The following is a 16396-nucleotide window of genomic DNA, read 5'->3' on the forward strand; positions in this document are numbered from 1 at the left end:
CAGAGACATGGGCTTACTAAAAGACTGAGATGTAATCATAGGACTATCTCCTGACATCTCATTCCACATCACTAAAGGCATATTCACAGCAGTTCTTTATTCAATACATCGTAACTGGGTATCAAGAAAAAAAAATCAGAAGGCATACCAAAAGGCAAAAAAACACTTGGAGAGATGAAGCAGGCATCAGAACCAAACATGGCAGGGATGCTGGAATTATCAGATGGGGAATTTAAAACAACGATGATGAATATGCTAAGGGTTCTAATGGATAATATAAGCAGCATGCAAGAACAGATGAACAAACACTAACTTGAAAGGATTTATGCTCCTCTGTGTTCATTGAAGCATTATTTACAATAGTGAAGATATGGAAAAAACCTGGGTGTCCACTGATGGAGGAATGAAAAAGAAAATGTAGTGTATATACATACATATATGTATATGTATATACATACATACAGTGGAACATCATTCAGCCATAAAAAGAATGAAATCTTGCCATTTGTGACACCATGGATGGACCTTGAGGGCATTAAGTTAAGTGAAATAAATCAGACACAAAAAGACAAATAGTATATGGTCTCACACGTATGTGGAATCTAAAAATTAAAACAACAATAACAATAACAACAACCAAGCACATAGATACAGAGAACAGACAGGTGGCTGCCAGAGGTGGAGAGTGAGAGGGGAGGATAGCCAAAATGGATAAAAGGGGTCAAAAGTTACAATCTTCTAGTTATGTAAGTCATGGGGATGTAATGTACAGCATGATGACTATAGTTAATAATATTTGAAAGTTGCTAAGAGAGTGAATCATGAAAGTTATCACAAGAAAAAAAGTTATGTAATTACTTACGGTAATATATATTAACTAGACTTACTGTAGTGATCACTTTGCAATATATACAAATCTCAAAGCATTATGTTGTACACCTGAAACTAACATAATGTTATATGTCATTTATATCCCAGTTTAAAAAAAAAAAAAAAGAAAAAGAAAATGAAAGAAAAGAACAAATGGGCAATATAAACAGAGAGGTGCAAATCCTAAGAAAGAACAACAACAACAACAACAACAAATGCTAGAGATAAAAAACAAAAAACAAAAAACCACTGTAACAAAAATGAAGAATGCCATTGCTGGGCTTATTAGCAAATTGGAAATAACTGAAAAAAAGAATCTTTGAGCTCAAGGGCATGGAAATAGAATCCTGAAAACCAAAAAGCAAAAAGAACAAAGACTGAAAGAAAGAAAATATCCAAGGACTGTGGGATGACTCCAAATGGTGTAACATATGCATAATGAGAATACCAGAAGGTGAAGGCACAGAGAAAGGAACAAAAGAAAATCTGAAACATCAATGACTGAGAATTTCCCCAAATGTCAGACACTAAATCATAGATCCGGGAACCTTAGAGAACACCAAGCTGGATAAATACCCAAAAAACTACACCTAGACATATTATCTCAAACTTACAGAAAATGAAAGATAAAGTCCTGATACAATTTCAGAGGGGAAAAAAAAAAAAAAAACACCTTACCCATAAAAGAACAAAGTCAAGAATTACATCCATGCCAACACATGCCAGCAAGATGAGAGCAGAGTGAAATATTGTTTAAGTGCTGAGAGAAAAATACAGCAACCCAGAATCCAGCATCCTGCAAAGTTGTCCTCCAAACGTGAAGGAGAAATAGACTTCCTCAGAAAAACAAAAGTTAAGGGAATTTTTGGCCACTAGACCTGCCTTGCAAGAAATGTTAAAAGATTTTTAGAAAGAAAGAAAATACTATTGGTCAGAAACTTGCATCTACATAAGCTAAGGAAGAACATTGAAGAAAGAATAAATGAAGGTAAATTCTTTTATTTTTCTAATTCTTAATTGATCTCACAGATAACTGTTTAAAATAACAATGCCAATAATATATTTGGTTATGTATGCTTATGTAGATATCATATATATGCTTATAGATAAATGAAATGAAAGACAGCAATGACACAAGGGACAGAAAGGGGGGAATTAGGACTTTTTTGCTATTATAGCATATTCACACTACCTATGGTTACATGAAATAGTATAGTGTTATTTGAAAGTGGACTTGCAGTAGCTGTAAATATATATTGTAAACACAGTTTTAGACTTCACTCAGTAGTTTCAACAATGTGTCATAGATTCCATCATCAGTAGATAGGTGCCAAACAGTCATATTAGCAAAGCCAAATTTAGTTTTTCCAGTCCCTTCTAATAAAAGCCAAAAGGAAATTCAAATTATTAAGAATCAAAATAAACAAAACCCATGCTTTCTCCAGTTATTTTTCTCATCCTAATTAGAATATGTGACTAACTTGCAAACTCATAAGCCAAATGAAACAAAATTAAAGTAAAAAATAACTTTTAAAAATTGGCATACACCAATGAAGTTCTGTGATATTCCAGTTTGGAAAGGATGGCACCCATTTGTCATCCCTGTGCTGAGGAATGGCAAACAAGTGTATTTCAGGCAACTCACAAAAGCCTAGGAATAGGAAGACCAAGGAAACCCTCAGAAAATAAAGAAATTTTAACAGATATATTTATGAGAGTAACAGAATATGCATCTGTGCCAGTGGCTCATTCTGTACCCAATCCATCACCAAATTCTAAATATTCTTCCTAAACGTCTTTCAAATCCATCTACATAGCTTCATCTCCATTGCTATTATCCTAATCCAAACTACCACTAACTCCTTTTTACTGCAACGACTTAAGTTCTTCCCATTAACCACTCTTGTTCATTTTCAATCTATTTTCTGCCAAGCAGCTACAGTTCTTCTCCTAAAAGACAATGATTGTGTCACTCTTCTGCTTGAAACACTTTTGTCTTTTCACATTGCTCTTTTTAAAATCTTATCAGGGTCTACAAGATCTTACCTGACTGACTCATTGTCTACTTCTGTTTCATTTCACAAGATTCTTTCTCTAGCGCACTGGCACTCTGGCGTCAAGCAAAAGTTCTCAATAAATTTAAAGTAAAATAGTGAACTATAAGCTGTAGGTCCTTCCACCAATGCAATTCTAAGTCACTCATTTCAGCTGGGGATTTTTCTTCTCACACTGATCAGACCCATCCAATGCCTTTAGACAACTTCCATCAGTTACTCTCTCTGGAGCTTTCTTCCCTTCCTGCCACATCACCTTACAACAGTTAGAACAAAGCCAAGGCTACCCTACATCATATAGGGTCTTGTAACTTTTTTTAATTGTAGCAAAAGACACATAACTTAAGATTTACTAACTAAACCATTTTTTAAGTGTGCCATTCAGTAGTGATGAGTATACTTACATTGTAAGACAACCAGTCTCCGGAACTCTGCATCTTGCAGTAAGCTCTACTACACCCATTACCAACAATTTTCCATTTTCCTCTCTTCTCAGCCCCTGGTAACCACCATTCTACTTTCTGTCTCTATGAATTCAATGACCCCAAGTACCTCATGTAAGAAGAATTATACAGTATTTGTCCTTTTGTGACTGGCTTATTTCACTTAGCATAATATCCTCAAGGATGATCCATTCTGTAGCAGATGTCAGTACTGGCTTCCTTTCTAAGGATAAAAAATATCCCACTGAATGTATATAACATATTTTGTGTATCTATTCAACTGCTGATGGACACTTGGGTTGATTTTACCTTTTGGCTTTTGTGAATAATTCTGCTATGAACATAGATGTACAAATATATCTTCAAGACCCTGCTTTCAATTTCTTGGGGTATATACCCAGAATTGGAATTGCTGTATCATATGGTTATTCTCCATTTAATTTTTGGAGGAATCCCCATACTGTTTTCCCTAGTGGCTGTACCACTTTACATTCCTACCAGCAGTGCACAAGGGCTGCAATATCTCCACGCTTTGGCCAACAGTTGTTATTTTGGGTTTTTTCATAGTAGCTATCTTAATGGTTATGATGTGATTTCTCATTATGGTTTTGATTTGCATTTCCCTGAAGATTAATGATGTTGGCATTGGTTCATGTGCCATTTGTATATAGTCTATGGATAAATAACTATTCAAGTACTTTGCCCAATTTTATATTGGGTGTTTTGTTTTTTTGGGGGGGTGGGGGTTGAATTTTAGGAGTTCTCTATATTCTGGATATCAACTCCTTTACCAGGTACATGATTTGCAAATATTTTCTCCCATTCCATGGGTTACCTTTTCACTCTGTTGATTGTGTTCTTTGATGCAAAGAAGTGGTCTGATTTATCTTAGTTTTACTTTCCTTGCCTGTGCTTTTGGTGTCAGATCCAGTGATTCCTATTAGTTTTTAAGCATTGTTACTACAGAATCAGACATAGATAAAACAAAAAAAAAAAATGGAAAATAGTGGGCCTAAAGGAAGAAAAAGTTTCCCCAAAGAGTCAACATTGATGCCTACTTTATCCATACTACTGTCTTAGCTCTCTAAATGTTTCATAAACCTACAGGCATTTTTCTTTTATATTCTGCAGTCTTACCTCAACAAATTGTTCAGTCCTATATCTGTTTTTGACCACTTAAACCTATTTTTCCATTTTAAATCTAAATTACCCCTTTGCTTCAGGCTGTGGCTGTACTTGACTCTACAGAGGAGTTTCTTGTTGAAAAGAAAAATGCTTTTGAGACTTCTGATCCACACCCTTCTACACTTCCCACTCACTGAGACCTACAGCTGAACACAAGCCAGTGTTCTTCCTTCCTGCATTCCGCTGCTGGTTTCCTGATTCACTCTCCTGTCTTGAGCTCCAAAGAGCATCTCCACTTTGATTTGAGATCATCCCATACCCCTGAGCTCTTGGCGAAGACTCCCTGTAATAAAAAACAGATTAACAAAAGAAAAACAAGCAGAAGTTTATTAATGTTTGTGCCTCGTGTATATGTGGGAGATATCCAGGAAAAATAAATAAAACTCCCAAGATGGTCCAAGCTACTACCTTAAATAGCATCTCCAGCTGAAGACAAAAGGTGTTGTGGAGAGGAGGTAATCTACGGGAAGATGAGAGGAGGAAATGACTGGTAAGCAAAGGCTGCCTGCCCTACCTTGCAGATAAGACTCTCAGGTGAAAAAGTTGTATCTGGCAATCACTATCTTGCTGGTGCATGCCTCATTTCTAATGTAGATTTCCATTACCAAAGGGTAACTTTTACTCGGTTTTCGGATCTTCTGCTAGGTCTGCAGTTTCTTGAAATAATCAGCTCAAAAGAATCCTGAGAAGAGACAGATTTCAGGGTGGCATGTTCAGCACCAGTATCATTGATTTCACACTGATCTGACTTCTCTGCTGCTCTTATAAGAAACATGCCGGCCTTCATCTAGCGAGCTCCTGCTATTGTGAGAAACTTTAGACTAACAACATTTCACACAGATCTCATTTCATTCCACCCTCCAAAAGCCCTGTGAGGAAGGATTATTAGCCTCATTTTACAGATGAGAAAAATAAGGCTCAAAGAAGTTAAGTAACTTGTCCAAAATGCTTCCATGTCCAAAGCATGGAACCAAAATTTAAATCCAACTCTGATTTGCAAATCTAATTCTCGTTAATCACACATAGTTGTGGTTTATCTCTTGCCTGTCAAAGGACAATAATACGATTTGGTAATGAGTTTCATGTTTCATTATTCAAGGGAAAATAATGCACAGATTAGGGGAGTACAGTGCTCCACAAACAGTAGAGCATTCTTCCCAAGGGATTTTGGGCAAGAGTGAGTTTTAGAGAGCATTAGGAGAGGTGAGCAGAAACAGGGTATGGTTGACCAGGAAGTCAGAGATTCCTGAAAAGGCTAGCAGGTCTTACTTTTTAGGGTAGGGTAAGCTAGTTAAAGCTGAGTTGTAGGATTGTGATTTAAGTTGGGTTTCCTCGAGACGCAATTCCCACAAGTGTAGGCTGACCTATGTTTAGATTTATAACACAGGTCGTGATACTAGGGCAGCCCCCATTTCTGGCAATCCTGATATATGAATTAACTTTATTGTGCCCCTAAACAGTACATATAACTCAAAACCAGGACTAATGGAAAACAAAACAAAACAACACAAAACACTCTTCCCTAGGTTCAGAAACCAAAATCCATCTGTAAGCTTTGTAATTTTTGACTTGCCTTTCTTTTTCTACCTGGTCTACACAGGGGCGGGGTGGGGGGGTTGTTTGCAAATGATGGCTCACAGACCATAGTTCGAGCTAAGAATGGTTTCTACATGTTGTGATACTTTGATTTATAATTTATTATATATTTGGTCTTTATCCCTTTATGGCCCAGAAGACCCAGAACCCTAGGAATTTCCTAAGTGATAAGAGCATCTTTAATATATATAGTATTTGGCTATTTACTGAGAAAGTTCGTCAGGCTTGGTCCTTAGCTAGATTGAGCGTGTTCTATTGCATCTCCCTAACTAAGCAGTCCTTCCATATCAGCCCATGGCTTGATTAGCTCTTAATAAACTTTTCAAAACTGAATGCAGAGAAATTACATAACTTGCTCAAACTAGCAAGGCTAGCAAAGGCAGACACCGGATTCAAACCTGACAGGCTCCAGAGAGCCATCTCAAAGCTGCTATACTCCACTGCCTCCCCAAAGGGATGGCAGAACTTCATCACCTCAAGGTCAACTTAAAATTCTAGGGACTGTCAGAATCCTCAACAATAGACTGTCTTAAGTAAGAGGACAGTTCTCCCCTAAATAGGGAGGAAAAGATAATACTTATCTAATGGCTTTATCAGATGCTTATCACATACTAAGCACCATGGAAGGCATCTCATTGAATCCCCATACTATCCCAGACATGGAGGAATCATAATCCACATTTTTACAAATTAAGAAACTACGAGCAAAAAAAAAAAAAAAAAAAAAAAAAAAAAGATTCAGTTTCCTGATAAATTCACAGAGAATATACCAGTGGGGGCAGTGACCGAGTATTCGAATTTACAGACTAGGTGCTCAGATATGCAAAATTGTAAACTTAGTTCTCTATATCTAAACCAAGTTGGTAACAAGCCCCAATATTTCCATTCCTGGAAGGGGGGAAATGTGTCATTATATGATTACTCAGTCAGCTCAGGTATAAACTGCAGTAACCAAAGGTGTTCATTAGTCATCAGGGGAATGCAGAAGGAATTAAGCCCACAAGGTGAAACCACTACACACCACACAGCATAATTAGATTCAAAGTCAGGTAATACCAAATGTTGATATGCAGCAACTAGAACTTTGTTCACTACACTACAGGTAGGAGTGCAAATTGGTTTAACTGTTTGGGAAGACTAATCTGTCAGTACGAGCGATGTGTGCTGGAGCTCACAAAGCGATTGTTGGGTGTTCAGGAAGTTTGCCCACTGGCAAATTTCACACGAGTGGCTCAGAATTGGACAGAATGGGAGTATTTACACCACAGGAACTGACACATGTTACTAACCAGCAACCACTCCAGATTCAGTTGTTAAAAATTCACCAGCACACCCTGGGGTAGTGTACTCTAAAGGCCCACGTATGCATATCCTGATTCCGCAAAGCCACTGCTTTAGAAATGCATACATATGTGGACTAAAAACCATATACAAGAATATTTGTAACAGCACTGAATATAACAGCCTCAGCCTGGAGACCCAAATATCCATACACAGAATTGATAAATTGCCGTGTTCATTCAATGGAATATTACGCAGTGGGAAGAATAAAAGAACTGCTACATACAGCAATCCAGATGAATCTCACAAAATGTTGGAACAAAAGGAGTCCAAGCAAGGACTGTGATTCCACTTATGTGAGAGTCAAAACAGACCCAATTAATCTCTGGTGTCAGAAGTCAGGGAGGGAGGTGGTTACTTGGCAAAGGGGGAGAGCAGCTAATGTAGGATAAGACACAAGGGGGGAGGTCTGTGGTGCTGGTACTGTCCTTTCTTCCAACTGAAGTGCTGGTTATATAACTGTTTACTTTGTGAAAATTCATCAGTAAGAAGTTTAATTTAAAAAAATCAATCACTTCTATAATCGGATATCCATGTGCACAAAAATGAACTGCAAATTAAAGCTTGTATCTAATTAAGAATTAACTAAAAAGGCATAACAGATCTAAATGAAAAACAAAACAAAACAAAAAAACCTCTTAAACTTTAAAAAGAGAAAGGAGAAAATCTTCATGGCCTGGGGATAGGCAACTTCTTTAGACGTAACACCAGAAAAATGATGAACAACAACAAAAAAAGGTGAATTACATCTCTCCAAAATTAAACACTTTTACTCCATGAAAAACACTGTCAGGGAATGAATAAAAAGACAAAAAAAGAGAGAGAGAGAGAGAAATAAAAGACAAGCAACAAAATGCGAGAGGATTATTTGCAAATCACATACCCAATAAAGAACTTGCAGGCAGAATATATTTCTTGGTTTTGATAAACATAGTTACGTTAGATGGTACTAGCAGGGAAAGCAGAGTATTTTTACAACTTCTAGTGAAATCTATAATTATTTCAAAACAAAAAAAATATCAATTTACAAAAAGATAGTGGTAGTTTTATTTTCCCATATTCCCAGAATCCTTATTTTCCCATATCTCCCACATCCTAAGAATCTTCTAACACAACGCTAATGGCGGTACCTTTTTTGGAGAGCAGTTTGGCCAAACCAATCAAGCTATTAGAATGTATAAATGGGGAGCCTGGGTGGCTCAGATGGTTAAGCGTCTGCCTCAGGTCCTGATCCTGGGGTCCTGGGGTTGAGTCTTGCTCAGTGGGGAGCCTGCTTCTCCCTCTGCATCTCTCTCTCATGAATAAATAAATAAAACCTTAAAAAAAAAACACAAAAACGGAATGTGTAAATGTTTGATCAGGAAATTCCATTTCTAGGAATTTTTCCTAAGAAAATAATCAGAGATAAATACCAAAGAAATCTGCACATGATTTAGTTTTTCAGTTAAGTGAAAAATTTGAAAAAACTTAAAAATTGGAAACATGGGGAGACTAGTTAGTATATCATGATATACCCACAAGATAGAATACAATGTAGCCATAAGAAACTAAGCCATAGAAGAATATTTATTGACATGGGAAAATGTTAACAATATACTTCTATATGAAATATGCAGGATACAAAACAGTATATACAGTTTAATACCATTTTATGGAAAGAAAAATAGCCATATATACAAAATCATGCATAGGAAAAAAATAGAAGGATGTACATAGCAAATGTTAATAATGGTTATCTCTAGAGAGTAGAATTAGAAGTGATTGTACAATTTTTCCAGTAAATTTCACCTGCCCTCCAAACAGTATCTGCTTCATGCTAGTCTTTCTTGGGTGTGATTAGCTTGATATAATTCTTTTCAAATAGATCCTGTTTCATGATACATACCTCCAAATCATACTGCTTTTCCCATTTAAAAAGTAGATGCTACTTGCTCTTCCATACTGGCATATGGAGAATATTTTTAACTAATACAATATACTATAAAATATGCCGTAGCATAGATCTAGCTATAGAAAATTATTGTTTGGAGAATCTGAAAATCCTCTAATAGAGAGAAATTTTAGAGAAAAGATGCTATCATTAGTTGGGGGTCCATAATGGTTGAATACAAATATAAGTAACTCAGATTTCAGAATTGGAGACTTTGGGATCTCTCCGTACTAGCTAACTGCCTTTGGGCAAAGGATATTAGGTTTTTTAAACAGGAAAATGTGACTAATAATTCTGTAGAAAGAAGCGAAAATAAGCCTTTTTTTTAAATAAGGGCAAATGAAATCACAGATAAAAGGTCTTCTATCTAAAGACCTAAATAACTGTGAGATGAAACAGCAAGAAAGAAATTCAAATTTGGTGTTATAGAAAAATTAACTCAATTTTTCAGCAGCACCAAATTCCTGTTTCATATCTTCTTTCACAGATCAGACATGCCAAAATTGTGAAGTTAATGTTAATTAATGGATTTCAACTTCTTAACAGGAGCTACTTAACTTTTTGCGGAATCTGAGGTAAGTGTTCTAAATATATCTAGGACATCCTCTGATAACTACTAATCACTGGCAACATTAGACATATTTACAACAAATATGATTTGGATTTTATTTCTCAGAATCCATCCTAGTGTAAAGCAATTTACTAGATTTTTATTAAAAATACCAAATAAGGATGTTGGGTCTTTCAAAGGCAAGACAGCAAGGAAACAGAAAAAGAATATCTGTGTCCACTCTTCTGTGATGCTCTCCATGATGCAAGCACCATTCCAAGTTGCCTCCGAACTTCCGTTCCCTGACCTTGGAAGAGAATCCCAGACAAATCTGCAATCAGTTAATAACTTTCAATAACTGTTTGCAGATATAGCTTACTGCTATATCTCAAAGATAACTGTATTGTCTAGATGCGCAGAGGTAAAGGGCATAACTTACAGATGAAAGGAGGAACATAAAACACTGATATAAAGGGAGATCTGGTAATAACGGAAAAAAAGAGGGATTTTCTTTGTTTTTCCAGTCAAAACATTTGTTCCTTTTCTCCGCAAAGTCACGGAGTTGAGAAAAATGGCTGGAATGTAGAAGAAATCATGCGTCACACTTACATAACCACCGGACGATGTGTTACCCACACCAGTGTGGCTTTCCCCACCTCTATCCCCCTTTATAAATGCCCCATTAACTGCGGCAGAGCTTGTAGCGTCATCCTAATTCCTTAATGAAGATCACGAGAAAGGTACTTCCAGGATATTAAAAAAAAACAGAAACAGAATATTACACTAATACATTTCAGGGACAGGAGAAAACTACTGACACTCCCTATCTACTGCTTTACATTACAAGAATTAAACAAAAAAAGTAGAGGTTAGAAAAGTCACATTTTGAAATTTCACAATCACCAATATGCAACAGAAACGGAAGCATAACACTTATGCAAACAAATCTGGCAGATGAATTATCACTTCAGCACATAACTACAGATGGATACTCCTGGATTTTTGCTTAATCATTACTCAATGATGAACACTATAAAATGAAAGGTGACTTACTGTGACCAAAATCACAAGAAGAAACTCTTCAAGATCAATATGCCATGAGCTCCTATTCCAATAAGCCATAAAGAGCAGTCAAAGGCAATATTCATTTAACATAATGAGAATCCCGACAACAAGATACCAGGTATTTATACTCCTCTCGAGACATTTCTTCCCCACCTAACAAAGGCACTTGACAAGTACAGAAATGGACAGTTAATTCAGGTACTGCCCTGGGCAACTGTTACCTTCCTCAATTAGATGAAGTGGCAATTAAGTTCATATTAATTCTTCTGAATCAGCCTGAAATACACATAAATATATCACAAGTTCTCTATTTTTGGCAGATGATATAACCAAAGAAGAAAAGATAGCGCTGGTGTCCACAATGGTTTGGCCAACTTGAGCAGTCCAGGATCCTCTCTGCACAATATTCCCTGGTGACTGTGGAATTTGTGAACAGTGATAGGCATATTAACCTGTCGTATAATTTTACGTATTAATGTTCACTCCTCTTCTTGTCTTTTCTTACTTTTTTGTTCTTTCCCAAAGCCTTAGATGATTCCTCCTAAAAAAGACATAAATATCAATGTAGTATCTCCCCATTTATATGAAGAGACTGGCTTAGGAAACTTTAGTCTAATCATATAGAATATGTATAAGAATGAAAGTATTATTACTTCCATTTGTATCATCCTTTTGTTTTATAGGGCACTTTCACTTGTATTCTATTTTAATATTTCCAAAATAATCAAGGGTAGTCAAGGAAAACACTCACTTATCTAACAGATTTACATTTGAATAATTTGGATGTTATTTAATCTATTGTTCCTTTTCCAAAGGAAGGCAACAAACTTAAAAAACTTGCTTATAAAATACAAAACAAAAAAAATTCAAAAAATTTTTGAATCCCAATGCATGCCAGGGGAGAGGGAAGGTGCTCTGACACGAACAGGGAATATCAGAATTTTACACACTATTAAAAAACACCTAGTTCATTGTAGCATGAGCTACACAACCTTTCCCAGCCTCAATTTTAGAGCGTGAAAATTGGTCTTTAAGGGTTTTATAAAACTCTGTATGAATCTATATGAAATTAAGGCTCCAAGAGATGAAGTGGTCTGCCCAAGTTCACACAACTAACAGGCTAGTCACACTGTTCTGAATAGAACCTAAGCCCACAATTTCCTAGTTCAAAGGTTTTTCCAATGCAACAAACATTCTTTATTTTCTTTTTTTTTTTTTAAGATTTTATTCATTTATTAGAGAGCAAGAAAGAACATGCATGAGCATGGGAGAATGTGGGGGCAGAGGGAGAGGGAGAAGCAGACTCCCTGCTGAGCAGGCAGCCTGACATGGGGCTCCATCCCAGGACCCTGGCTGGGATCATGACCTAAGCTAAAGGCGGACGCTTACCAACTGAGCCACGCAGGCATCCCTCAAACATTTTGATTCATTCTTAATTTTTTCTTTTTTTTTTTTTTTCATAGGCAGTGGTCAGAAACTCTCTATATAATCTCAATAACCACTCACCGGTGAATTTGTGTAGTTCCTCTCCACTAGTATGTTTCTGGCACAGTTGTTGATATGTTTAAAGCGATCTGGTCCTAGCAGGATTCCTCCATACCAGCGTGATACTACCACCATGACATTTCTCACATTCAAAATCTGTTATTTTCAAAAGCATAATTAAGTACACACGTAGACATGTATGAATTCAAGTTTTTTTTTTTTAAAGATTTTATTTATTTATTTGACAGAGAGAGATCACAAGTAGACAGAGAGGCAGGCAGAGAGAGAGAGAAAGAGGGAAGCAGGCTCCCCGCTGAGCAGAGAGCCCGATGCGGGACTCGATCCCAGGACCCGAGCCGAAGGCAGCGGCTTAACCCACTGAGCCACCCAGGCGCCCTGAATTCAAGTTTTAAAGGAGAATGAAATGACCTGCCTACAAAATTGCACATAACATTTCCCCGTGACTTTAATGGCAGAACCCCATAAGTGAGCAGAGTGAGATTCCTAACATTCAGGTCACAGAATGTTAGAATAAGAAGGGAATTTAGAAAGCAAACAGTGTCCTCGAATTCCAAATTTGGGAGGAACCTGGTAGAGTGAAGCGGAGATCATGCAGGTAGCATTCTAGTTCTTCATGAATTCAACCAGAATAGCTCAGTTTAAGCAGCCTCTTGCCCCTAAGCCAAAAAACAACCAAAACCTGCTTCTGAACAAACCACTGGAAGGGTTGCATGAATAATTGCTGGTGCCCACCAGCAAGGTCTTCCTCAGTTTGACAGCTGTCAAATGCTGCCCTTAACTTGAAACCCACCAATCTATAGGCCTGACCACACACAGAGTACCTTCCTATCAAGGGAATGGCCCTTTTTTTTTTTAGATTTTATTTTTTTTTTAAGATTTTTTTTTTAATTTATTTATTTGATAGACAGAGATCACAAATAGTCAGAGACGCAGGCAGAGAGAGAGAGGAGGAAGCAGGCTCCCCGCTGAGCAGAGAGCCTGATGCGGGGCTTGATCCCAGGACGCTGAGATCATAAACTGAGCCAAAGGCAGATGCTTAACTGACTGAGCCACTCAGGTCCCCTGAAGGGCCTGTCTAGAAAACAAACCTCCACATACAGTAACAGAAGAAACTATAGCAACTACCTTAAGAAAAAAAACAAATCTATTCTTAAAAATAACAGAGAATCAATGACTACCATACAGATAAAGGAAGTCCAGCAGCATGAAAGAGAAATGACAAGATAAACTAAAATGGACCAGGAAAAATTTAAGGGAGAGAACATCTTAAAAAAATAAAGAAACTCTAGCATACTCAGAAAAATTTTAGAAGATACTATATCCGTAAAGTCAAAACACTACATTATAAAAAAAGAAAAATAGAGACTAACTCTTATTTCTTTTTTTTTAATGTTTATTTATTTATAAGTAATCTCTACACCCAACATGGGGCTCGAACCCATGACCCTAAGGTCAAGAGTCACATGCTTTTCTGACTGAGCCAGCCAGGCACCCCAAGAAGAAAGAATTCTTAAAACTTAAATACATGACTGCTAAACATTTTTAAAAATTCAGTGGAAATCTTGGAAGACAGGTAAGAAAATATCTTAAAACATAAGGTGATGAGATGGGCAACTTAATAAAAAAGCATTCTGGGTCTATCTGGATGGTCCAATAACACCCAACTAACAGGAACTGCACAGAGACAGAACAGAGGAAATAGGGAGGACACTGCCGAGAAACAAAAAGGAGATACTTCTCTAGAGCTGAAGATAATCTTCTATCGTCTATGACTGACAGAACTTCAAAGCACAGCACTTGTTACTAACGCTGTGCTTTCTGCCCCTTATCAAGTGGTTGAAAGTTTCTCTCAATCGGTAAAAATTAACTACAAATTCACCCAAATAAATTTCACGTTACACAGCCTGATTTACTGATTCCCTATATGGAGTTCTGTTTCATTGAAAAGTTTTATGGTGCAGAGAACAGTACTAACAGGGTTTAACTTACACTTACCTCCATGAGATGCAGAAGACGCCCACCAGCTGCTGTCTCCCCATCATCTTCACAGTCCTGTAAGAAGGTCTGTTTATCCTCACAATATATTCTAGAAATACATAAAACAGTGTTACACTTTGAAACCCCAAAATACTGCACTAAGAGTTACACCTTCATATTTGTTGCAATCAATTTACTTCCAAAAGCAGCATATTTGTCAAAAAAATTCTTCTTCAGCTATAAATTAGACATATTTTCACTGATTATTCATTATCTGGTATATTTCATTGTTTGTATTTGGGAAGGCTAGGAATCAAGGATGCCTCCTTTAAATGAGAAATGCTGATTATGGGAAGGTGAGTTTACACATCTGACACTTCATTTAACCTTGAAGCTATAAGGTTACAGAGAGCAGTTACTGAGAAACATTTACTGAGAACTTATTGGATAGAAGCCTTATACACAGTAGGCACTATGAAATGATACAGAAGAGATAAGTAGCTTACTCCTGTCTTCAAAGAGCCTAAGAGCTAGTGAGACAAAAAGGATATAAAAAAGATAGAGGTGACAAAATCAACATAAATGAACATTTTATACCTTTCTCACATCTTATTCTGGCCATCAAACATTTCTCTATCCTCCCCATTCTAAGAATTATAAGATTTATTCTCTCTGTAACTTTTCCCCTGGTTGGTTATCAGTATCAGAGACAAATCATGGTATTTTTACTTATTTAAATTATCTAGAAAGTTAGTATCTGGAATAATAACGTAGGGCTACACTGCAGCAGAATAAGCATGGTGAGTAAGTGTGAGATATAAAAAGAAAATGGTGCCAGTTAAGGTGGATTTCTTAGGCCCCTAAGAAATGATACCATCTAGGACAAGGCAAATGCACCAAAGATATCTTATCAGCTGTGGCTATAAAAAGCCAGGTACTACCATATCTATATAGCTAGGTCAATTACAGCAAACATATTCATTTACTTATTATATATTCATATTTATTATAGCAATCATGTTCATTCATTCACTCGTTCATCCTTCAACCTATCTTTCCATTCATTCACTCAATAAGTATTTATTGCCCACCTACTATGACCAGGCTCTGTTATTATTTAGAGTTGACCTCGTTCCAAGAATACATAGTACCACTAGACAACATTTTACATGGCAAATTTAAAGCAAAAAGGAGTCAGCAGTTGGTTTATATCAGGACTGTAATTATAATCTAACACTGTAATTTTATGGAACCAATGAAGAAAATTGAAATTATAAGTCAGTACTGTTAGGTTTTTAAAAAATGAAATCCCATGGACATTTTCGCTTTTTTCCTCACATGCCAGGAAGATAATGATGCCGTATCCCACAGCTGTGTGTGCCAGCGCTAGCGCTAGCAGCCTGAAGAGTGCCCCTTAACTCCAAAACAGGAACACAGCCCCAGATCCCCAGAACCAGGAAGTCACCTTAAAAGGATCCTAAGCATTCAAAATACACAACGCAAAGTCCATGTACCAAATTCCAGTGGGGTCCTTTAAGCCTCCACTTTGTGCCTCTTTACTCTTGGGTGACACACAATTCTGACAAGCTCAGCTCTTTCATTCCCAAGTGTCACAAAGGAGCGAGCTGGAGGGGCTGCTGCTGAGTAGTCATGCTGAAATTTGCGAGAAGTGATAGCTCACCATCTATTAATATGCAAAACTATAAAAATACTCACAGGAACTTAAAAACCCCAAAATGTGGGGCCTGAAATAGAATATCCAGCATATTATCTAACTTTTTAATAATTTAAGATCAACATTATGGCCAGCTATTGTTGAAGGTGCAGCCACACAGCTGCGTAGGCATAAACTAGAGAGAAATGAAATTAGTTTCTCAAA

The 16396-nt window shown here is 36.9% G+C and overlaps 2 protein-coding genes across 5 annotated transcripts in view; both read right to left on the reverse strand.

The window, feature by feature from the left end:
- Nucleotides 1-8933, reverse strand: part of HRH4 (histamine receptor H4) — a 28765-nt gene extending 19832 nt beyond the window's left edge. For 2 of the 3 annotated variants that reach the window (XM_047697184.1, XM_047697183.1), the window contains exon 1: nt 8620-8933. In XM_047697184.1, coding sequence (XP_047553140.1) covers nt 8620-8788 — 169 coding nt within the window. In that variant the 5' untranslated portion in view covers nt 8789-8933. Of the gene's footprint in view, nt 1-5066; nt 5235-8619 lie in introns of all 3 variants that reach the window. The other variant, XM_047697185.1, reaches the window with a different exon arrangement.
- Nucleotides 8934-9037: 104 nt separating this feature from the next.
- The window catches only part of IMPACT (impact RWD domain protein), a 30137-nt gene continuing 22778 nt past the window's right edge, over nt 9038-16396 (reverse strand). For both annotated transcript variants that reach the window (XM_047697187.1, XM_047697186.1), the window contains exons 9-11: nt 14536-14626; nt 12541-12675; nt 9038-11575 (exon numbers count right to left, since the gene is read on the reverse strand). In XM_047697187.1, coding sequence (XP_047553143.1) covers nt 11507-11575; nt 12541-12675; nt 14536-14626 — 295 coding nt within the window. In that variant the 3' untranslated portion in view covers nt 9038-11506. The remainder of the gene's footprint in view (nt 11576-12540; nt 12676-14535; nt 14627-16396) is intronic.

Source organism: Lutra lutra, chromosome 12, assembly GCF_902655055.1.
Source record: "Lutra lutra chromosome 12, mLutLut1.2, whole genome shotgun sequence".
Lineage (NCBI taxonomy): Eukaryota > Metazoa > Chordata > Mammalia > Carnivora > Mustelidae > Lutra > Lutra lutra.